Genomic DNA, 24,795 nt, shown 5'->3' with positions numbered 1-24,795 from the left:
AGTACCACCTCCACGAGGGCCGTGCCTGCCACGGTGCAGGGACGACTTTCCGAGCCACTACAAACGTGACCATGAGCACATGGCAGTTTATTTCCTAGGAAAAACTCTCAGCCTGGTTCAGCTCCCAAGCTTCTCACACTTTTTTTTTTTTCTTGACAGGAATAACTACAAAACGCTGCCACGCAAGAGCAGTTCTGATGTGTTTGCACAGACTCCCTTTGCACCTTGCTACCAAGCACACATGCCGGCAAGGTCAAGAGCCACCAGACAATGTGAGGCACTTGTTCCCCTGGCGTTGTTGGATGAATGCTGCTGGCACGTGGCTCTTGATTGGCGGTCGTCGGGCCCTGGGGCGGCTTCCCAACAGGCAACCGGTGACGCCCCCACCCAATGTCCACACAATGGCAGCCCTTTTTGACGCACACGTTCTCTCGCCTTTCCCCGCCTGAGACCAGAAGAGGCCGCAGGGGCCACAGAACCCCCCATGGCACTGCTTGCTAATGGCACTTGACAACCACTGACAACCTGTGTGCACTTTTTTCCCACACCAAAAAAACACACTCTGCAAGGGAACCAAAAGCGGGCACTAAAATTTTTCAAAGCGTGATGATGGGTCACCTGCTAGCACGACTCAAAACACTGCAGGGAGAGAGAAAAAAAAAATTATAGTAAAGGCATGCGCCAGCATGACCTCTGCTGGCAGTTTACACCCAATATATTATGGAATTGTGACATTGAATAACTTTTTTTTCTTTACATTCAACAACAGTAACTTAGTCTATCCCCCGAAGAGGGCACCACGAAAAAAAAAAAAAGAAACTAGGGAAAAGCAGATTTATTCCCCACCCCTCCCACCCACCCACAACCCCAACGATAAACGGTGGAGCACTTGTCCATACACGCACAGTTCATGACTAAAAAAAAGGGGGGAGAGGCGTGCATGATGCACGCACCCCACCATGTAGATCACAGGCCAAAGAAGCGCCTCCCCCTACCCTCCCCTCGATTCGACCCCCCCTCGGGTCACCAGTCTATATTTACATAAGGCAACATGTGAAGGATGTCCCCCGCGTACGAGCGCCCCGTGGTCACTTCATGCCAACCTTTCCACTGGCCCTCGTGGTCGTACACTCCGTTGACAAACTCCCACTGCTGGGTGGCAAAGCGTTCTTCCACCTCGGGGGTCACTTCTAGCGGCACTGTGGGCGTTTCCTCCTCTTCCAAGTCCACCTCCGGCCCAATCTCGGGCAGAGCACTCAAGATGGCTGCCACTTCGCCCGGTGCGCCACCTGTGGTGGTAGGAGCGGCGGAGGAGGAAGCAGGCACGGCGGGTCCGTTGGGTACTGACGACGAGGACTGGAGAAAGCGGTCCATCAGCTCCGACTTGGTGCGACTGGTCTCGTCGTCTGTGCCCAGAAGGCTGTAGTTTCCGGCGCGCTTTGGCCGTGAGGAAGAGCTGGGTGGAGGTGTTGCTGCAGCCGCGGCAGCCGCTGCTGCTGCTGCTGCCGCCGCCGCCGCCGCTGCCGCGGTACCGTCCAAGCTGAGGCCGCTCTTGGCTTTCAGCTCGGCTATGAGCTGCTGGGTCGTCTTGACCTTGGGCAGCCGCGGGGAGGTCGTCGCTTGGCTGATGGTGACCACCCTGTTGCGCACGCTCTCAAAGGCCGAGTTGCCGCTCGGGATCGGGTCCCAGGGGTGCACGCCATTGGGGGGTGACCAGGCCGCCTTCTTCGCGCTGTCTGCTGGAACAGCGCAAATGCCGAAGAGTTACAAACCGACAACAGACCGAAAAACAACGGCATACACTCTCATGCACACTCTCCCCACAAGATGGCTCATCGTGATGGCAGCCATTACGATAGCACCTCCAGATAGCACAATCATTGTCAAGCGATTTTAACCGGCACTTTCAGTATCCCAACACCTAAGCCACAGCTCCGAGACGAACTGTTCACGAGCTGCATGCAAGATCGCTGCCCGTGTCTTCAGAGGGCATCCGCATGAAAGCTGTTGCAATAGCGCGTGCCTCTTGATTCAAAGGGTCACCATCAAAGGTGAGTCAATTTTTGAAGTGAAAGCGCTTTGCTCTACGGCGGTGCACTTCCATCTGCCAGAAATTGCCCAAAGAGATGGTGCAAAGTCGGTTAGAAAATGCAGCATGAGTAGCGTACTAGACGGAACAGAGGACAACGCTCTGCAGGACACGGGCAGAGTGAAGCACTCGACATCCTACTTGAGTTCCAATGACTCCGAGTAATACTTGCACACTCGAAAGCCCTTGTGGCATGCACTGTACATATGAGCAGCATTTAAATACAAATGAAAATAAACAGTATGATCACTGCAAAGCTGGTTGAGTTGTACCTGATTCAAGGTACGGGTGTCTTTCGGTATATTTGGCATTTAATTATTTTTTTTTTTTAAGAAGTCTTAAGCCAGAGGTTGACCCACATTCAGGTCTGTCCTATACTCCTGTTTTTACAGAAGTCAGTTGGATTCAACAGGCGGGATGAAAAATTCCATGGGCCCAAACTGAAGGTCAGGCCGCAGGATGGTCTGAAGGGTGACCTGGTGCAGTGCATCATCTTCACGCGCTGGCAATGCCGAGACTTGAGGTCAACAGTCCACACCGGTACTGACACCACACAAAATGGGATGCCAGGGCGGCCTGAATTGTGCAGCTTGCAGAGGAACTGACAACCAGGCGAACAATGTTGCAGCTCTTCTGCTGTATCCAAGTCCACGGCACAAGTGCAAAGCACGCTGACACGTGAAAGGTGTTGGCAGCCATGCCAGGGGGGCCTTCAATGCACCCATGGCGGAGTGTCAACATGTCTTGCTATGCGAGCGCTGGATTGCTAGGTTTGGTGAGCTCGGACAATTCAAGTACAACTGAGGCAAATACTGACATCGGGAAATGCGGAGCTTCGCTGACAAATGCTGCTTGCACAATCCATGCGGTGCTACCAAGAACCTCACTGCCACACTCGCTGGGTGTTCAGGCTTCACCCAAACGCACTCCCCGCAGACAATACATCGAGAACACCGAAACCTCTGGAACCACTGGCAAACCAGAGCACAGCAAACGCTGCTCTCACCTGGTGCATCGGCGACGGATTTCCTGAGTCGCTTGTTGGCCACGTTGTTCTTGGCGACAGGTTCTAAAGGCGGGGGGCTGCGAGGGTGCGGGTGGGCCAAAGGTGAGCCCGGCGAACAGGGCGCCGAGGGGCAGCACGCAGGGCTGACGGGCTTGAAGCCGCCATTGCGTCGGGGACCCAGGCCGGGGCCGGCACCCGCCGTGGTCACGGCCGCGGCTGCGGCCAGGAGCGACGGTGGCACGGGACTGTTGGACACACTGGAGCAGCTGGGGGAGAGGCGCGGGAGGCCCGGCCCGGGCCCCGGCCCAATGCCTGGACCGGGGCCCGGGCCGACGACGGGAGGCCCACCCCCGTTGGGGGTCTGGTCGCAGGGCAGCAGGCGTCGCCAGCTCTTCACCAACTCCTTGGCCCGCCGGGCCAGGGGCTCGTTGGTGGTGCGTTTGCGCAACTCGTTGATGTACTTGCCCAGGCGGGTGCGCTCCAGTGTGTCCTTGGTGATGGGTGTGCGCTCCAGCAAGCTGATGACCTCGATGACAGCAGCCATGTCGACCACCTGCATCAACGAACCATCCTCTGGTCAGACAGCACAAGGACAAAGAAAAAAAGAGAAAGTAACCATCAGTGAACAAGTCGAGAACCAACTGTGTGCTTGCTTTAGGGACACTAAAGATCAACTGAAGTGGCCCTGTATACTAGATGACTTGCAGCGCTCCAACTACAAAGTGGCAACATCTAGCAAAAATGGAGCGTTTTCATAACCAAAGTGCAGTATGTCATGCCAGTTTTTTTTTTTACCGATATCAGAGGCCAGGCTGCACTGTCTCACTTCAAAACTGTGAAACGGCGAGTTGGTACATTCTTGAGGAAAACAGCGCAGGAACAGGGACAAGAGAAAAGAAGACGATGGGACAGGCGCTGTCCTGTCGTCTTTTCTCTTGTCCCTGTTCCTGCGCTGTTTTCGAAACGGATCACGCAGTGCTGTGACTACTAGCATGTGTGACTATGCATGCTATCTCTCCTCCTCTGTCATCTCCCGTGACAAAGCAAACTGCTAGCATACAGCACGCATGCCCAATCTGCGCTGCTGAATGGCGGAAGTAGCAGCTTCAAGCGCATGTCTGCCACTCCTTGTGCGCGGCTCGGAACCTCAAGCAGACTAGGTCAGTCACTAACACAGCCTAACTGTTCATTAACTGTTCCATGGTCTGGATTGGAGCCAGCACAGCTGCCCAGACACAGCATGCAAGGGACTACGAGCATACATGATGACTGATGCTTGCAGCACAATTACAAAGGACAAATATTTAATAGTTCTTTATAGCGAGCAAATGTGTAGAGCTTTTATACGCACTACCTCCCTATCCCGTCCACAACATACGGGCATGGTTAGAGATCTGTTATAACACGAGCACAAGACAAGTAAAAGTAACCCTATCAACAGATCCCGTGCTGTTTTGTGGTACCTTGAACAACGGTGGAGATGGCTGCAAGCATTTTGCAGCGAGCGTTACAGGAAGGAAAAAGTAGACTTGGAGCAGGTTTTGTAACCTTTGTGAAGCAGAAACCAAAGAGACCCAAACATCTCACACCATACAAGATGCAGAGCACAGCATGCAAAAACAACGATAAGAACTGCTAGGAACTAAGATAAGAATGCAATAAAACAGACCTTCACCAGCACATACTAGCAGCATTAGGTGATTACAACCCCTCACTTCTTTTTCAACAACTTCTTTCAGATGACTGTCGCCACCATGCCTTTCCAGCTTGAGTCTATTAGAGGCGAGAGCCTTAAAGGTGCACTGAAGAGGAATCTGAACTTGTCTTTTTGCCGCGGGAACTCAATCTACACGTTCCCAGCATTCTTAGAAACTACGACTTATTGCCCTGTATGGCCGATTTCCCAAATTAAATCAAATTAACGGCCGGCTCCCGCCCTTTTTTTTTAATTCTGCCTCGTACGGTGGGCGGAGTCGACCAACGCGTGGAGTGCCTTTCACCCAGTCCCGTGGCGGCTTGCCGCTCTGCCATCGGGGGAGTAATACGTAGTAGTCCGTAGTAGCAAATAGTCCGCGCTCATTTTTATTTCTGCGGGCTTATTTTGCGGCTATATTATCTGCGAATGAAACTATTTATTCATGGAAACCTAAAAAACAAAATAAAGCCAAAGTAAAGCCTCCACGGAGCTGGCTGAAAGGAACTTCACGCGTTGGTCGACTCCGCCCATCGTACGAGGCAGAATTAAAAAAAAAGGGCGGGAGCCGGACGTTAATTCGATTTAATTAGGGAAATCGGCCATACAGGGCAATAAGTTGCAGTTTCTAAGAATGCTAGAAACGTGTAGATCGAGTTCCCGCGGCAAAAAGACAAGTTCAGAATCCTCTTCAGTGCACCTTTAATGCATGCAGTTCCAAGTCAGCACGCGTTGTCTTTGATGCTGAAACTTTTAAAAAAGCAACCAGGAACTATCAAGGAGAGAAAAAATAGAAACGAAGAGAACCCAGGGGGAGAAATGTGCAAAGAGCACGTCGCGAACATGCCCAAGCCCAGCTGTAGCAATATGAAGTTGAGTGGTAAGACGGCATGGTCGCTTGGGAGCATCTCTCGTGCTATGTAAATGAAATGGCAACGCTGACCTTTACTCAGAGATTCAGGAAACCTACACCACAGACCCAAGGCATTAGTTGAAATTCGACGAGAGGAGAATGATGCTCATCAAGAGAATGAAATATACGGGCAAGCAGCTGAGTGTGGAACCTGGCGGCAGTATCAAGATGCTCAAAAGACTGCCACAAGCAACAACTGACAGCACATAGAGAAGTTGCAAGGGCAAGAGTGTGAAGCAACACAAAAGAAAATGTATGGACTGGAATGCCGCAGAAAAAGTAAAAGCCAACGTAAAGCAGCAATGATGGGGAAAAAAAAAAGAAAAAGAACCAAGCATACATGCTCCACGGAAGAACCAGGAGTGGCATTTGGAGCAGTGAGAAAAATGGTACTCTATTTGGGATGCACTCTGATGGGTCTCTTGGTAAAAGTATTTCTTGCTGGGGCATTTGGGCTAATACTGGCTGCAGTAGCAGCTACACAGGCAAGGCCAAAACATGAAACTTGTGGCATTCCAATCTGTCTTACAGAAAAGGTTTGGTTTGGTTTATGGGGTTTAACGTCCCAAAGCGACTAAGGCTATGAGAGACGCCGTAGTGGAGGGCTCCGGAAATTTCGACCACCTGGGGTTCTTTAACGTGCCCTGACATCGCACAGTACACGGGCCTCTAGAATTTCTCCTCCAAAGAAATTCAACCGCCGCGGCCGGGATCGAACCAGCGTCTTTCGGGTCAGCAGCCGAGGAACATAACCACTGAGCCACCGCGGCGGCTCTTGCAGAAAAGTGAGCGAAAACAAAACGCCTCAGAATGTGTCTGCCGCCCCCTTTCAACCGCTAGCAGTTGCAGCCAACCTATCACTTGCTCTGGTTCCTGCTGCTTGTTTGAATTGTACTTGGGTGCGGTCATCATTTCATAAAACCACTTCCATTTGCACAACATTTTTAACACTGCACGCGAGTAACAGCCTCTCTTGCAGATCTAATCGCAAAGCCGAGTGCCTTTGATGCAGCCAGCGAACAGCCTACTAAACCGGGCGAATTTCGATGGAGGCGAAATTCTAGAGGCCCGTGTACTGTGCGATGTTAGTGCACGTTAAAGAACCCCAGGTGGTCGAAATTTCTGGAGCCCTCCACTATGGCACCTCTCATAGTCTTGAGTCACTTTGGGATGTTAAAACCCCCATAAACCAAACCAAACTGTAAGTCACTGGCAGCTCAGAAGAGTACAAGCACAGACCAGAAGCCTGCAAAACAAGTTAACTGCTACCAGGCATCAAGTTCTCTGGCACCCAACACCCCCGTACCAATTCATGCATGCTTCAAAAGGGTCCGTGTCCAACGCTTCGCAATTGCAACTAACTCGCAAAATTACAGACAACAGCTGTTCACCATTAAGAGAGCACATGTTATCACGATGAAGGCGGTGACATTCAGCATATCACAGGCACTGCCTCATTCGTGTAAAACCGCCTCAACCTCCTACCTGGCTATTTTGTTCGCCAAACAACCCATCCTACAACCATTCAGCAGCCACTCGGACACTGCCCATTTATACACCCACTTGCCAACAGTTGACACATGAAACGTGTCTTACTTGTATGCCAAACAGGTCAACAAGGCTAACGGGCCTAGAGCTTTTAACCACTCAACTGCCCGAGTGTCAAACCCTAACCCAAGTGTGTCTGTTTCTGTACTTTCCAGAGGTGATTGTAATGCTTGCAATGAAATTCAAAGTCAAGTTTCTGTGGAATGCAAAGCCAACAGCTTTGGAGAAGCACTGTCCTTGCAACTAAAAGGAAAGGCTGAGGAGCCTGTCAGCGGTGTGTCTCAAAGCAAAGGAGCACTGCCCTCGGTGCTTCAATAGTTTGGTTTTGGTTTTGTGGGGTTTAACGTCCCAAAGCGACTAAGGCTATGAGAGACGCTGTAGTGAAGGGCTCCGGAAATTTCGACCACCTGGGGTTCTTTAACGTGCACTGACATCGCACAGCACACGGACCTCTAGAATTTCTCCTCCAAAGAAATTCCAGCCGCCGCGGCCGGGATCGAACCCGTGTCTTTTCGGCCAGCAGCCGAGCGCCGTAACCACTGAGCCACCGCGGCGGCCAATCTTGAGAGCTTGCTTGTTTTAGCACTAGTGAATAACACCAAAAAAAAACCTGCATTTTTGTGAGCATGGCTGCGGAAATGCCGTGCATTGTGCTGAAACTGATGAAAATGCTGCCATGCAGAACAGATCTCCAGGGTTTTCCTACTGAGGGGCAGATGCTACTCTTTTAATTTTGCACTTTCCAATGCCTCCCAACTGTGCCACATTAATTCTGTACAGTTCTCGTATAATTTGATCCCAACCGTAAGAAGAGAAAAATGGCAGTTAGATTTCACTGTGATCACAACATAAATCAACAGCACAGATTCATGATCACTGCATTCAATGCCTTTAAATGGTGAAGGAAATTAAGTGTACCTGAATGGATCACCTAGTCCTCACAATTTCGGTGCCTTTCTCACCTAGATGTAACCTGAGAATCCCTTTGATCACCAATTTGCTCTGCCCCATTCAGTGCCTACAACACTACATGAAAGGTCACTAAGGAATGTTCGCTCTCCTAGTGCTGCCTAATCGCACTGCACAAACAAAAGCACATCAGTGTTGATCCATGAATTTGTTACACTAAACTGTGCTACATTGGCAGCATGTGTAATACAGACAATACAAAGAGGTGCTATGTAAGAGATGTTTACAAGGATGCCGACAACATATGCATCAATCAACCCAGTATGCAACCAAGCAGCACCTGCGGCCATGTTATGAGTTTTTAACAATTCTTTCAAGAATGCAACGCAGCCAGACCTTGACTCAAATAATGTTTTCAACTCTGGTAAATGAGTGCTTCCCAAGCTAGCCACAACGTTTTATTGGAAGGCTAGTTCTAAAAACTATTTCGTTGAAAGACATGCCCTGCTGAACCACTTGAAGGCACCGGAACGCACACCAAATCTAAGAACAGAGTAAGCTGGCTGGGGAAAGCATGCCCAATAAGCTTTTCGTGGACTTGAACCTGCCACACTTTACGCCAACATCCTCCCAAGCAAACGCCATGCTGGAATAATGCATCTCACGTGCAAGTGAAGGGTAGGCAGAGCGGCCAAGGCACAAAGGTGTCCTCACAAAGGAACCCTTCGGAATACCGAATGGTTAACATGAAACCTACCTCCGGACAGTTATTAGGCACCGAATTTTATAAGCTCCAAAATCCACAGATTCTTACTATAGCATTAAGCGTGTATGGCTGTGGAGAGCCAGAAAACCTGCTTCACCTCTCCGTATGACCACACTTTCCAGTACCGTGTACTGTGCGATGTCAGTGCACGTTAAAGAACCCCAGGTGGTCGAAATTTCCGGAGCCCTCCACTACGGCGTCTCTCATAGCCTTAGTCGCTTTGGGACGTTAAACCCCATAAAACCAAACCAAACCAAACACTTTCCAGTACAGCTCCTCTAGAACATATAACCAGATTCTGCATGCATTAAAGTTACCAAGGCATACAAAAGTGACCCAAAAGAGTAGGCTCTCGTGAAAGGCTATCGACAACGGACTACCTTGGTCCGACACATTTTGACCTCTACGAGTGGAGCTTGATCAAGAAAAAAACTTGACAGGAATTCCAGATGAGAAACCCTTTTTAAAAATGCAAGCGATGACCTTTACCACAAACGAGGAGACAACTGCGGCATGTAGGAACGTTCCACGAGCGCACACAGTTATGGAAAGATCTGCAGCCGTGTTGCTGACAACCTTAACACCTGACTGCAGTGAGGCTGGTCAGCAACAAAGAGAGGCCAATAATGTGGCCTCGTGCCTTGTACACGTTTTCGTTTCATTACCTCACATGCAATTTGTCATGTAAAACTACAATACCTCTCCACGTGACGTAACAAACACTACGCGAGAAGCGTGCGTGCGCAAAGCATGACTCGAAATAAGAGAACCTCACGGTCCTTTCTAGAACTCGCGCTCTGACACGACATGGAGAAAGCTTGAAATATGAGAAGAGTATGGCCAACTTTCACGGCCACACACTGTACGCATGAGAAAGCGTCACAGTTAACGACTGGCCTCCACGTTAAAGGAATAACACGTTACAGAAGTACGCACGGCAAGGTGGAAAATTCCGCACACGCACGGATTCATTCGCAAGACTACCACGCGTACGCATTAGCAGCAATCTCAGCGACGCACTTTCGTAGAACACTGCGCTCGTAGTACCAGGAATCTAGCAAGCGGCGACGCTCACGGCTAACGAATGCCGGCAGTCGACGCAACGCGGCAATCTGTTACGGGGACCATGCTAATCACAGTACAGGAAGCAACATCGCCAGTGCAGTGAGGCGGTCATCGGGCGGGCGCGTCCCAGGCCTGACACTGTCCGACCATGTGCTATGAGGAAATTCGCCACAAGCATGGCCCAAAAGAAGCCGAACGAACGTGACAGACGCATGCATATTGAAACGCGCCGCCGGACCGTCAGGTGCAAACCGACCACGACTCCAACGTGCGCAAAGAATGGCCTGCCGGCGCGCCGTCAAAACGGCCGCAACGCGCAGAGCCCCGGCAGCTTCACTGCCAACAAAGCGTCCACGAGCCGATCGGCGGTCGGAATGAACGACGTTAGGCTTAGACCCACCGTGCACCCAGGAGGAGAGCGTTTAGTTGTAAAACCCGCCACGGACTGCACCTACGGCGCATGACTTGTGACGTTTCCAAGGGTCCGACGAGAACGGCATCGGCGGAGTGCCGGCGCGTCGGCGATGCCGAGCTGCGATGCGCCGCTCGGCCACGGCGGGGACAACGCCAAACGGGACGACGCACGGTGCACCGCAGCCGGCGCGCCGACCGCTACCGCGGCGGTGACGGCACGGAATCGAGTCTAAGCCTAACGCTCGTGTAAAGGGCTGCCGTGTTTAGGCTGCCCGCAGGTTACGCTTGCGTTTTGGCCAGGCTTTCCAGGGCTCTGCCAGGACGACGCTACACATACCCGCGGCTTCCCGACGCGAAAAAGGGATGAAACGTGCGAGGCTTACATTGTTGTCCTCGTCTAATGCTTTCAACAACTTATCCTTAATTTCGTAGGGCGAGCACTGCATCAGGCCGTACAACAAAAACTTCGCAGCGACCCAGCAGGCCAACTCCGTGACCGTCTATCAGCCACTGGCACAGTATGGCGGACATTCAGTGTGCTTGGCATGCTGGGATCGGTCAGAAACGCCGCCGCGTGTGACGTCACGCCCTTCCGAGCCGCTCCGCCGGCGCCGCCGACTACGCGCCGACTCTCGCCGAAAATCTATGCCGGAGGGAAGTTGACGGGAAACAGCCGGGCGAAAAGGCGTCGCTGGCGCAACCTGGTGCGCTCTTTGAGAGGCGTTCGCGCTCGCAGCGCTTCATGCAAAACTTGTGCTTGCGTAGAATGTAGCACGTTGGCGCGGCGAGCGCGATTATTATTGTATTCCCGCTAAACAGTTTCAGCTTATCGTTGTTTGCAAACAGAAATTCAGATAATTTATTATATAGGCCTACAAAAAATCACAGACTTTAATGCGAATTAAGGCATCGCTGTTAACGATCGATTGTGCATAAAAGGAGATAAAGCCGCTCGGCGGGGTATATAGATGGCGCCACAACCTTTGGGTGGTGGTTTTTCGTTCTTGGCCGACGCCCCGATTGCTGCAAACATCGGTTTACCTAAGTAACGCCTACTTTAGCAGTGGCCTCATCATTGAAGTTGAATGGTGTTTCTCCACTGTATCTTTTGCCAATCAGAACGCTAATTAGCTTGTACTGTACGCAACATAAGTGCCTGAAGTTGAGTAGCGCAGAGCCACGCGAACAGAAATATGTAAAGAAAAAGAAGGAAGAATATCCTTTTTCACTACCGCCGAGTATCAAACAAAAATAGGTCGCGCACGGATCTCGGGCCTTGTGCAGCGCAAGAATCATGACAGGATGCAAGAACGATCGTCGTGAAAGCTTGAGAAAGTTGGTTAAAAAAGGATGAAAATGAAACTGCCACATAGGGTCTGTTTACGGGATTCAGGCAATTTAAAGGGTCATCAGAATAGTGTGAACGCTTTACCCGCCAAGCACCGAACCAAACAGGAATTACGCCTGGGCTCCACTCTATACACGACCTAAGCCAGTGTTGCGCAACGCTTTCCGAGCTTTGCGTTAAATTGGCCCGATCCGGCCCTTCTCTGACACACTCCTATCATGCTCCTATCTGTTTTCTCTTGACGACCGCCCTAGCGAGGGCTTCGCTGGCGACCTCTACAGGCTAGAGCGCAACGTCAGCTGCGAAAGCGTGCAAACCAATGGCGAAACAAACCTTTTGTTTCCGGTGACTCACTAGAGATCAAGTTCACAGCGCGCGCCATGGTCCGCACGGGCGGTACATGACAACGGTCAGTGAACTTTACATCATAAAGTAGCAGCCTGTTGGTTGTGTTATTTTCTGTGAAAACGTGCGATAACGGCGCAAGCAGCAAGTGGTGATGGACGCAGGCTGCAGCCCGGAAGCCGGCGGTGGCATCGCGGGTAAGCAAAAGCGAAAGTATACAGCGCATGCGAGACGAGCTAAACCCTGTTTACGCTGCTAATGAGATGCTGAATTGTGCTTCTTTGCTTGAATTTTCAGTCTGCCTGCCCGTTTCAAGCATCTGCAAGTATGTGAACCGATCATGCGAAAGATCGCGCTGCCTGAAAGACGGCGAGGCTGCGTACGACGCCGGAAACGTGATCGAGTGTGCCGTGCAAAGAGTTTGCGGACAGCGGTACAGCGTATCTGCCCTAGTGCTCCGAAACAGCGGTAGCACCGACCCACCGCACAAGGTTACGGCGAAGGTCGAGAAAAATGAAGTTGTGGAGGCCAGTTGTACCTGCAAAGCAGGGTGAGACGTTGCTTTTGGGTTTTCGAATTGTCTTTTGGTGGCGCAATTAATGCTGGGTGATTCCGTCAAGTGGCGCTTGTGTTGGTTGCCGAATGGCGAATTTTAATGACAATTGACAACACGGTTACACAAAATTAAAGGGGGAAAAAAGCCGAGCATGGTGGCAGTTGCCACCGCCCCGTTTCAAACGGGACGCTCCTATCTTTCATTCATCCATCCATCTGTCCCCCCCACACCTCCCCCAATCGTAGTTTGTTTTTGTTATTTGTTTGAAGATTGCATAAAACGAATTGAATTTTTTTAATGGAAATCAACAAATTTAAATTTAACATTGATTGAAACGATTACCCTGCACCATCCAGTCGATTTCCGAATACATTTGTCTTATCAGGATTGAACAAGGTACTTCCTGACTGCCCATGGCACCTAACCTTCGGCTGACGATTTTTTTCTTCTTCTGTCAGTGTCAAGAATAGTGTATTGCTCGGGACAACTCTTTGCAGCGTACAGCTGCTCTTTACTGCTGATGACTTTCAATCTTCAGCTGTTAGTAAAGTTTAAAAGGTATCAATAACCTTGATAAGGTAGGGTATTTTTTGTTGAAAAAGTGAATCAATATGAAGATAAAAAAAATGCAATGTAACATATTCAGTATAACGAAAATATGTGTGCCTGTTTGTCGTTTTCATATCATTGGCTTAGAGCATAAACTTTTAATTACTGCAGTCAGCATGTTACATCTTGTGGTTACTTGGAATTTGAATTAGAACTTTGCCGCTGTGTGCATCACTGTGATCTTTCATTATTTTGCAGCAACTACAAGTGCGAGCATGTTGTGGCTGTTTTACTGCACATGCATGCGGAAAAATCAGTAATTGGACCACAGGCAACAGACACCCCACAACGAAGAATAACAGTGGACAGAGAAAAGCCAAATAAGCCGCATGAACAAAAAGAAGCTTTAGATCTCCCCTGCATAGAGAAGGTGAGAATTTTTTTTTTTTTTCCGGCGCCTCACTGCTATTGGGAGGTAGGCGTGATAAATTTCTTTGACATTTGCACCTTAGTCGCACAGAAGGTGTTAGGTTTATCTGTACAACATTTAGCTGTGGCACTGTAGCAGGTGTATAATTTGTGTGATCCATAAATAACGAAAATGCCCCATCATCAGGGAAATATGGCAAGCCCCAGGATAATTGCCATGTGGATTATGTTGCAAAAGTGAAGGCTTGGGTGTATGGTCTCTAGCCAAGGAAAAAAACTGGATGGCACACAACACTGCATCGCTTCACTTATATTTCTATATGGTAGAAAGACTACTGCACAGACAGAAAGAATGGAAAGCAACAGAGCCAGCAGTGCCACTGGACCACTGGGCCACCAGTATGGGTTCTGCTTATTTTTTATTTATTGCCAAATGAAACGTATATCTAGTACCTCCTCAGTGCTGTACTGTATGAAATGTGTGTGTTGAAAAGTATGAAAAGTGTGCCATATTTAACCCGAGGTGATAAGAAGCTAACTGTATTGTAAGTACCTCCGTCAATGTCTCTATACATGGCTATGGTATTCGGCTACTGAGTTTCAGGATCTAGTCTCAGCCATGACGGCCACGTTTCGGTGTCAGTGCACATGAAAGAATTTTGGGTTGCTGGAATTACTCCCAGTCGCTTTCACTACAGGGACTTTTATAGTCCACATGTAGCTTTGAGATGTTAAACCCCATATACCATACCATAGCAATGATGTCAACCTTGTAAAGCAGGAACCAAGCTCGGAGCTTTATGTGTGTTGGGTGTGCGACTTGCATCCACTGTGACCTAGGGTTGGATAAACCTCTTCCCATCCACGTATGGCTTATTCAGGTCCTTGAACCATTAAGTAGTGTAGGGTGTGCCAAAAGTTGCCAAGAGCCTTCACCTTCATTGCCAAGTTGCCGCTACCTGCCTCACCACTGCCTTGTTGATTGCCAATTAGGGAAAGGCTCCATCTACAGACGTTATTGGATTCGTGACTGACTTTATTAGAGGAGAATTATTGAACCACAGGTTTGACTCCTCGGGTTCCAAAGGGGGAGTGTTCCATTGTGCCAGAGGGAGTAAATGATCTAGCAGCTTTCAGACTTCTTTCCAGTTATTTGAAAACTTGAGAATGGATTTGATTTGTCACAAACCATTTTCAGCATGCACTATGTGACTCCTCGTTCAGCAATTCACTATTCAAGAATTCCGAATATTGGCACATCTTCGCTGAGAAAAACATTAGCAAAACCGCTTCAAACTAAATCAGCCCTTTTGAGCCTACACATCTTCACTGCAGCTGAAGCAACTATCCAAACTATGTCAGCATTTACAGTGGAGCCATTGCAAAACATTCAATTACTCTGCGTGAGTTTGCATTGACCATGTGTCAGTTGCCGGGCACCAGACCGCTTTGTCATAATTGATGACTCTTTATGGAAGGTTGTGACCTTGGAACTCTGTGTAGTCACTGTCTCATCCAATATACAGAAGTGGATTCTGGAACTTGCACTTAATGCCATCCGTCACATGCATGTCTCTTGTGCATTTAGGCCTGCATGCTCTGAGAAGTAGTGCTCAACTTCATGGTTGGTTGGCTGCATTTGTTGTATGCGCCCAATAGAGAGAGTTTCTGTATGGTGTAATTGGCTACTATAGGAGAACTGGGACTTGTGGCAGCACCTTGTTGTGGCCGTGCACTGGAACGACCAGGAAGGTGGCGCATGAGGCACAAGGCTTGAGGCAGGGGTCATCGCTGTGATGTTCTGTTGTAGGATACAGCTGAAAAAAAAACAGCAGTTGATAGCACTGGGCTACAGTCCACGGTGTCCCACATTACTCCGCTAGCCAATCACAGCAGTAAACAAAACCAGCTTTTTGATGCTTGACTTTACGAGCCGGGTATCAGAATTCTCAGCTGTCATGCAGGCATTGCGGAATCAGGGTGTAGAAGAGTGTTATGTGGAAATATTGGAAGATATTTATAACGATTGCACAGCTACTATAGTTCTCCACAAAGTCAGCAATAAAATTCCAATACGGAAAGGTGTCAGGCAGGGAGACATGATCTCGCCAATGCTCTTCACTGCCTGCTTACAGGAGGTATTCCGGGGACTGGAATGGGAAAAGTTGGGGATAAGAGTTAATGGAGAATACCTGAGTAATTTGCGATTCGCTGATGACATTGCCTTGCTAAGCCACTCAGGACAAGAACTGCAAAGCATGATCAATCAGTTAGACAGGCAGAGCAGAACGCTGGGGCTAAGAATTAATATGCAAAAAATCAAAGTAATGTTCGACAGCCTAGCAAGGGAACAGCAGTTCGCAATTGGTAGCGAGGTGCTGGAAGGAGTAAGAGAATATGTCTACTTAGGGCAGGTAGTGACCGCAGATCCGGATCATGAGAGGGAAATAACTAGAAGAATAAGAATGGGGTGGAGCGCATATGGCAAAGTAGTAAGAGAATATGTCTACTTAGGGCAGGTAGTGACCGCAGATCCGGATCATGAGAGGGAAATAACTAGAAGAATAAGAATGGGGTGGAGCTCATATGGCAGGTTCTCTCAGATCATGAATGGTAGCTTACCAATATCCCTGAAGAGAAAAGTATACAACAGCTGTATCCTACCGGTACTCACCTATGGGGTAGAAACGTGGAGGCTAACAAAGAGGGTTCAGCTTAAGTTGAGAACAACGCAGCGAGCTATGGAAAGGAAAATGATAGGTGTAACATTAAGAGATCGGAAGAGGGCGGAGTGGGTGAGGGAACAAACGCGGGTTAATGACATCTTAGTTGAAATCAAGAGGAAGAAATGGGCTTGGGCAGGGCATGTAATGCAAAGGCATGATAACCGCTGGTCCTTAAGGGTAACAGAGTGGATTCCAAGAGAAAGCAAATGTAGCAGGGGACCGCAGAAAGTTAGGTGGGCGGATGAGATTAAGAAGTTTGCGGGGATACAGTGGCGGCAACTGACAAAGGACAGGGTTAATTGGAGAGACATGGGAGAGGCCTTTGCCCTGCAGTGGGTGTAGTCAGGCTGATGACGATGATGATTGTGATGATGATGATGATTAGCTTCTTGTTTAGGTAGCAAGAAATGTTTTAACAATGGCTACTTTTTTGTCGTGAAGGAATTCTGTGCAGCAATCGAATGTGGGTGGAGCTTAACTGCAGACTTATAAGTTGTATCGCCTATAGAAATAAATTAGTCTCCCTGGGTTGTTAGCCCTATTGCTTGGTCGCATCTCTTCATCATTCTGACAATTCTGGCAGGGGCTTTTTTTTTTTTTTCTTCTGGATGAGGAGCCAGTGGCTATAGCCATTTTCAGGAAACTATGAAACTAGTATATGATTGGGCCCTTTGGAGTCACCGGGCTGCAAGTGCAGCTTTTGCGGTCAGTGTAGCTCATCACAGCAGTGCAGGATTTCTGCCATTTGAAGTTTCGGTTGGCTTCCTACTGGGGTGATCCCGCCAGAAAGGCTTGCATTTTTTGATGCACTGATAATGTCTGTGAGCCCTAGTGGCCTACTAGCCTGCCTTTCTGTCTCAGTACCTTAACCCTGCATGCGTACTACCCGTCACCTAGTGTTTTTGGTGCATGCAGATCCTGCTTTATGTTCTACACAATGAGAAAAGCGAACAAGCATCACTGTACTGTAGGCATTTGGGCTAGGGCGGAACCCACTGTAGACTGCTTTTCCCAAATTCTGATGACTTGCACATTCAAATTTTTGTTTTTCCTAGTGGGCAAAGCATTGGCTGTAATGCTAGACTAAGAGGAATGCCTGCAATGAACTCTCAGCTAATCAGGGGTGTGCAAAAAATAGTACTTTTTTGAGACTGAATTGGATCTGAATAGAGTAGCGTTGCTGCCGAATCGAATAGTGAAAGAATTAAATATTTGTGTGATTATCGACTATACTTGTGTCAGTATTTGTACAAAAGGAATATCGATGCTAAACAGGTGCTAGCGGTGGTGTTATTCTCAGTCATGGAATTCAAGCTGTATCTGGTGAAAGGCGGAACTTTTATTTCCTCTTGTGGACATGCAATAAGGAGTCGTTATATTAACTCTATGCCCGTCATATCATATTCATTGTGCAATTATTATCTTTTGCTATACTGATGATAACCGTGAACAAGCAGAGCACGGAATATCATTTGATCAGAGAGACGGGAGTTTTAGCCATGGCCTCTGATATTGGTGCATAAAGGCAGGATTTGCTATACCTGAATGAATTCTGTTGCATTTCCCAATTTTGAACACATGAGCAGTATGAACGCCGTCACACGAATTGATCAATGTTAACCGCGGTGCTAAACCCTCGTTCCCGCACAGACAGATTGTGGCAGCGTGCTGTGTGTTGCTGCAGTGGGCCCTGTTATTGAAATAGTTGACGAAGAAAACTATGGTGTGCCCTACTCAAACTTGGGGCCAGTTATTTGAATACTTGAGAATGGGTTGGATTTGTTGCTAATCATTTTCAACATGCACTGTGTGACTCGTTCAGCGAATCCTAAAAGGATGTTTGGTTCAGTATTCGAATATTTCAAATATCTGCAAATCAGTTTCAAAAGCTAACTGTGCAAAAAAAACTATTCTGAAAGACAGACCCTTGCCCTAGGATATATTGAAAACCTAAAGTTGGCTCATAACTAACATTACTAACTTTTCGCTGTTAGCTCATGAAGCCTATTTTTGTGCAGCTGACAATAAAGGAGGAACCACCGCAAATTGGGGATCACCTCTCTGCAAGAACCTCCCCAGACCATTTGCAGAAGCCTGCTGTGCCTGCTCCCTCTACTTGTGCAGTTGAACGTAAGTGGAGCTTGGCAGGTGTGTAAGGCAAAGGTCATTACACCTGCAACAGTTATTATGCGCATGTTGTGAAATCATGAGTGATCTCTGAGGAGTGCCCAATTGTAGATTTGATGCTGTATATCTCTCTAAGAACTCTTTTCGTCAGTTCTTACTAATGGCCTGGGAGCCATTGAAGGGCAATTGATGACTGCAGTCACGGCAGGGGAGGAAGTGCATTGCTAACAACAGGCAGCGTTAGCCTCGCAAAGAGTATCTACAGTTTCTCCATCTGTTATAATGAATGGAGTGACAACATCAAAAGAACACGTTTGCATTAAGATTGTCACTTCAGTGTGCAGATGGGCAGAAGTGAGATGGGGCAGATTCCATTTGGGTTATCAGTGCTGTTCAGCTGCCCAGTCCTCCTGCCCCATTTTGGTACACTTGATCAAAGATAATAAGCTTGAGGACGAGACAACGAGACAAGCCACCTACTTTCTGATATCTGATGTCCCCATGGGAAGCATCTATGATTCATGCTATGATCTGGTACCACTATGTGCCTCAGTCTGTGAGAGGTAGCCAGGGATTTTGAAGATATTTTGGAGCTGTCCAGCCGATAATGCACATGCCAGGGTAGGACCATAGCAACTTTAGCAAAAGAAGACCAATTTAAAGGAACAGCGTGGATAATGTTGGCCTGTGCCAATAGCACACCCTGTTCTAATCGCAAACAGACCACTCTCACCGAGAACAGAGCTTTCTGTAAGGTAGACCAAAATGAAAAATTGCAGGTGCCGCCATCACAGGCCCACTTTGCTAATAAAATGTATTTGTCGATGCTGTTTTTTGTTGCCGATCCCAGATGCTATGCTTCACCGCCACTGACTTCAAAACAGTGGCAACATGTCCTTTTTAGTAGGAGTGCCACGACTTTAAACACACCCTAGCAAAAAGGACTAAAAGGGGAGTAATTAGCTGTTCTTTAGTGCACTCTTTTATAAAAAGGAGTGCACTGGAGTTTACTCCCTTTTTACTCCCTTACAGGCATATTTGTGTTTACAGTGCAGACTGGCGGGAAGGTTCTTAAAACCAGTTTTCTTGGATAAATGCATCTTTTCTTGCCATACAAACATCACCGTAGCCATAAAAAGCCAGAGAATAAATTATTTTTACTGGGGATAATAATTGGATGAAGTTGTCCTCGTGCCCCTTTTACAGGCCTAGCTATAGTGGTGCCGTGCTGGAGTTCATGCTGCTCAAAAAGCATTGATGCAGTCTGGACAAAAGGTCACTGGGACTGATGGTGGTGGGTGCAGTACCATGAGTGGAACGTTGCCAAATTTACGTGGTCCTAGGTTGAGGAAATCTCTTAGCACATATGTCACTCACCTTCTACTGTCCTTTCAGTTGAGTTTTATCAATGGACTTAATTGCATCTTAATTTATCATTCAGGTAATTGAGCATGGGGTATCACTCAGCTGGTACTAATTGAAATGCACTCACTGTATGTGTTTCTGGGAGACATGGTGGGTGTGTGTTGCCTTTCAGAGAAAAAGGATATGATTATCATATACACTAACAAGACATAGTGGGTAGATCGTGTACAGAAACATGAAATTATATTGTATATTTCATTAAAGTAGTCCATGTTACTTGTTGCCTGTCTGCAAGATGAGTGCAGTAAGCTTTTTTGCAATTCTGTTATTATTTCCAAATTTCTGCATGGTCTGAACTGCATTTTACAGTATTTACTTGAATATAACATCACGACAATTGCAACACGAGGGTTGACTTTGTGGCCATGAAATGGGGCCAAAAAACACACTCACGATAGGAATGCGAGGGTCAACTTTGTGGGCGCATAAAGGAAAAAAAACGAAAAAATAGGAATGTAACATGAGGAATGATGCCACAGTATACCGAAAGATGAGTAGAAGTTTGTGAACATAAGTACCTCTACGAATGGCTTTCACGTGCTGTTACTGTTTCAAGAGCACAAAAGATAATCACATAAGACTGATGCGAAGATAAATGTGGAGGCCCACCTCGCCGGCATCGCGTCGACCGTGCGCTTTAGATGCTTCATCATAAAACCGAAACTTCTCTGAGTTGCTCAACCGAGCAATGAGTCATGCTTCCTGAATGTTGATGGCCATGCTTGGCAACACTTAACCGAGTCCCCGTCTTGCATGGAGCTGTCCGAAATTTGCTTGAGTTCGACGTTGCCGAGAAGTGCATTAGATAGCTATACCGAAGAATAGTAGTGCGAACATTTTTTCGTCTGTAATAGCAACACCAAGCTTTCTTTGCACCCGAAGCAGATTGCTGCCATTAATATACTGCATCAACAGTTCTGTGAACATATACAGAGTCTGCTGAACTTTCGGAGAATGAAACGATGCATCGAATCCGCAGTTGATAAGCAAGTGCGTAGTTTCTGGTGAGCAGTTTCAAACAGCTGGGCCGCTGCTCTGATATGTGTTCATCGGTATTGGCAGCTTGGAGCTTCGGTTGCCTGATCAATGCACATTCACACTTTTTTTTTTTTTTGTCAGCACAGTCTGCTTTTGTCTCTGCTTAATACTCAATTCTAATGCAAATGGCCACCGCGGTGGCTCAGTGGTTATGGTGCTCGGCTGTTGACCCGAAAGACGCGGGTTCGATCCCGGCCGCGGCGGCTGAATTTCTTTGGAGGAGAAATTCTAGAGGCCCGTGTACTGTGCGATGTCAGTGCACGTTAAAGAACCCCAGGTGGTCGAAATTTCCGGAGCCCTTCACTGCGGCGTCCCTCATAGCCTGAGTTGCTTTGGGACGTTAAACCCCAATAAACCAAACCAAACTTTTTCGTCTGTAATAGCAACACCAAGCTTTCTTTGCACCCGAAGCAGATTGCTGCCATTAATATACTGCATCGACAGTGCTGTGAACATATACAGAGTCTGCTGAACTTTCGGAGACTGAAACGATGCATCGAATCCGCAGTTGATAAACAAGTGCGCAGTTTCTGGTGAGCAGTTTCAAACTGCTGGGCCACTGCTCTGATATGTGTTCATCGGTATTGGCAGCTCGGAGCTTCGGTTGGCTGATCAATGCAGCATTCACACTTTGTTTTTTGTCAGCACAGTCTGCTTTTGTCTCTGCTTAATATTCAATTCTAGTGCAAATATTCGACTATAATGCGAAGTGTCAGTTCTCACTTCTATTTTCAGCTAAAAAATTTCTGATTACATTCAAGTAAATACAGTGTGCATTTCTCAAAGCAGATGCATTAAGTGACCAGATGCCTATTATTTTTAAACACGAACCACTCAAAGCCTAAACATATGCAGCAGTGCGCTTGCATAAATGTGTAGTTACTTAAAGGTGCACTGAAGAGGAATCTGAACTTGTCTTTTTGCCGCGGGAACTCGATCTACACGTTCCGAGCTTTCTTAGAAACTGCGATTTACTGCCCTGTGTGGCCGATTTCCCCAATTAAATCGAATTAACGTCCGGCTCCCGCCTTTTTTCTTTAATTCTGCCTCGTACGATGGGCGGAGTCGACCAACGCGTGGGGCGCCTTTCACCCAGTCCCGTGTGGCGGCTTGCCGCGCTGCCATCGGCGGAGTAATACGTAGTAGTCCGTAGTAGCAAATAGTCCGCGTGTATTTTTATTTCTTCGGGCTTATTTTGCGGCTATATTATCTGCGAATGAAACTATTTATTCATGGAAACCTAAAAAACAAAATAAAGCGAAAGCAAAGCCTCCACGGACCGGGTGAAAGGCGCTCCACACGTTGGTCGACTCCGCCCACCGTACGAGGCAGAATTTAAAAAAAAAGGCGGGAGCTGGACGTTAATTCGTTTTAATTGGGGAAATCGGCCACACAGGGCAATACCCTAAGTCACTGTTTCTAAGAATGCTAGGAACGTGTGGATCGAGTTCCCGCGGCAAAAAGACATGTTCAGAATCCTCTTCAGTGCACCTTTAATGGTTTTGCAGGTTAGAGACAAATGAAACACCGTAGCTTTACAGGCATTGCACCCTAGCTGCAAGCACATATCCCAGTGCATAGTTGAATGTGATGATGCCGATTGAGGTCTGCGCGAAAGGGCTTACCTTTTTTGGTGCATGTTCCAGAGTTCGTCGGGTTGCATCTCCTATTTTTCTTGCTGTGCAGGTTTACAAGATCCCAAGCAAAAATGTTCGCCGGTAGGTTCAGCAAAAACGTTGAAAGCTGCTGTCCATGTGATCCTGGACTCAAAGGGACATTGCGAAAAAGGGTTATCTGTGGAGGACGTGTTCAAAAACCTTTGTGAGCAGCACTGCCATGACGATGTCAAGGACGTTGAACGTGCTACAAGAGGACAGAGCTGCAGCGAGCTGTGGCGGGAGCACCGTATTGGTATGATTACGGCGTCCGTGGCCTACAGTGTTTTCACACGCGTTCAGACAGTTCGCACGGTAGTGGGACCTCATGACATGCGGGCCCTGCTTAAGTTGCTCATGAGGGAAGAAAGGGTGACCTCCAAAGAAATGAAGAGGGGCATCGACCTTGAGCCGGTTGCAAAAGAAGCCTATCGAAGCCAGAACATGCATCATCGTGACCTTCAACTCCATGAATGTGGCCTCTACATTCTCCCGGGGAAGCCCTTTATTGGCGCGAGCCCCGACGCTGTTGTCACGTGTGCTTGCTGTCCCCCGAGGCTTTTGGAGGTCAAGTGTCCCAAAAGCTTGGAAAAGTTTGTGAATTCAGAGATAAGGCATTACAACGGCACGGCTCACTTGAAGCGAAATAGCCGATACTTCTGTCAGACGCAAGTTCAAATGGGGATCACTGGCCTTACCTCAACTGACTTGTTTGCTTATGTGGATGACACGGAAAATATGACAGTGAATGTTACATTTTCGCTAGCATACTTTGATGATGTAGTCGAAAGGGCAACATTTTTTTTTAAACATTATGTATTGCCTCACATGATTCAGTCGGCAGCTTAGACTCATTGCATAACCCATTCATTGGTGTGAAACTGAAGTGAACGACATGTATCAGGCACATTGCAGTGGCACGAAAGACAGTGTGTTATGAATCGGATTGTGTGCATGTACTACCTGAATGTGTGTGTCCTGTTAACCATTGCGAACAGCTTTTTGCATTCTTAGCATTTGAAGAACAAACTCTTGGCATCTTTGTAGTGTATATGTCCAGCATCAGCTATAGCCTCTATACAGGCACCAAACTAATGGTACAGGCTGCTGCTTTTGTGTATGCCCTTTCGGTTCCAATTTCAATTCTTTCAGCTCAGTGAAGAGTGAATTCCATGATCGTGCCAAAGGAGGTAGGGCTGCATTCAATCCCTGATTTTATTCACCAACAAATGCATTAGACATATAGTTGCTGCACTTAACTGTGATGGGCAAGCGAATGTGCAAATCAGTTGTTGATCTTGTAGAGCGGTTTATTGGCACCTTCAAGCGCCGGCGACGAAGACTGGCGCAAGAAGTCTAAGAACGAGCGAGGCGAGGGACCGGCACACAAGCGGCAGTTCTCCAGCACGAGCCTCCTACGGGCGGCGCTAGCGCTTCGTCGTCGTTGGTGGCGGTGCTGTATCATCTTCTTCATTCCAACTGCCCCGGCGGAAAGAGGGAGCCATCCTGGCGACTCAGGGCGAGGAGACGACGAGAGGGCTGTAATAAGGCTTCAAGCGACTGACATGAACGACGTCGCGACCACGGCGGCGATGGTCCAAAGAAGGTGTCACCGGTTCGATGATATAGTTGACAGGTGACGTACGCTCTAAGATACGGTAGGGACCAATGTGCTTGGCCGAAAATTTGGACGCAGCCGGAACAGAGAGCCAGACCAATGATCCAGTGGAGAAGTGTGCAGCGGGCGTGTCTTGATCGGACTCATGTTTGCGGAGTCCTTGACGTTCGGCGGTGAAAGAGCGAGCCAACTGGCGGCACTGCTCAGCATGGCGGGTAATGTCAGAAAGGGAAGTATATTCTGAGCTGTCGGGGTTGTAGGGAAGGATGGTGTCCAGGAGGCAGGAAGGCTCGCGCCCGAATAAAAGAAAGAAAGGGGAAAAGCCGGTGGTTGCCTGAGATGCGGTGTTATATGCATAGGTCACGAACGGAAGGACTTGATCCCAATTAGTGCGGTCGGAGCTAATGTACATGGCGATCATGTCCCCAAGAGTTCGGTTGAATCGTTCAGTGAGGCCGTTAGTTTGAGGGTGGTAAGCAGTAGTGGTACAGTGGACTGAGTGGCACGCATCGAGAAGCTCGTGAACAACTTCAGACAAGAAAACACGGCCGCGGTCACTGAGAAGTTCTGGCGGAG

The 24,795-nt window shown here is 48.2% G+C and overlaps 2 protein-coding genes across 6 annotated transcripts; one reads left to right on the top strand and one right to left on the bottom strand.

The window, feature by feature from the left end:
- Window positions 1-58: 58 nt before the first annotated feature.
- LOC149366053 (uncharacterized) lies at window positions 59-11,053 on the bottom strand. Of its 5 annotated transcripts, none has more exons than XM_089547988.1 (4): window positions 10,787-11,053; window positions 3,438-3,668; window positions 3,096-3,386; window positions 59-1,739 (listed from the first exon to the last, which is right to left on the bottom strand). In XM_089547988.1, exons 2-4 carry the CDS (start codon window positions 3,652-3,654, stop codon window positions 1,024-1,026), a joined length of 1,224 nt encoding a protein of 407 aa, XP_089404114.1. In that variant the 5' UTR covers window positions 3,655-3,668; window positions 10,787-11,053; the 3' UTR covers window positions 59-1,023. The 5 variants fall into 5 exon arrangements, with proteins under 5 accessions (XP_089404114.1, XP_089404106.1, XP_089404121.1 ...); XM_089547980.1 differs by having other exon boundaries at window positions 3,438-3,648; window positions 10,787-11,051; XM_089547995.1 differs by lacking the exon at window positions 10,787-11,053 and adding an exon at window positions 4,765-4,884 and having other exon boundaries at window positions 3,438-3,648.
- Window positions 11,054-11,427: 374 nt separating this feature from the next.
- On the top strand, window positions 11,428-23,895 carry LOC149366052 (uncharacterized). Its single transcript, XM_089547955.1, has 5 exons — window positions 11,428-12,293; window positions 12,394-12,646; window positions 13,460-13,631; window positions 18,375-18,486; window positions 22,633-23,895. Exons 1-5 carry the CDS (start codon window positions 12,251-12,253, stop codon window positions 23,448-23,450), a joined length of 1,398 nt encoding a protein of 465 aa, XP_089404081.1. The 5' UTR covers window positions 11,428-12,250; the 3' UTR covers window positions 23,451-23,895.
- The last annotated feature ends 900 nt before the right edge of the window (window positions 23,896-24,795 follow it).

This window comes from Amblyomma mixtum, chromosome 1 (genome assembly GCF_055824585.1).
Source record: "Amblyomma mixtum isolate Tamu chromosome 1, ASM5582458v1, whole genome shotgun sequence".
Lineage (NCBI taxonomy): Eukaryota > Metazoa > Arthropoda > Arachnida > Ixodida > Ixodidae > Amblyomma > Amblyomma mixtum.
Note: the sequence above shows the minus strand (reverse complement) of the source record. Positions and strands in the feature narration are given on the sequence as shown.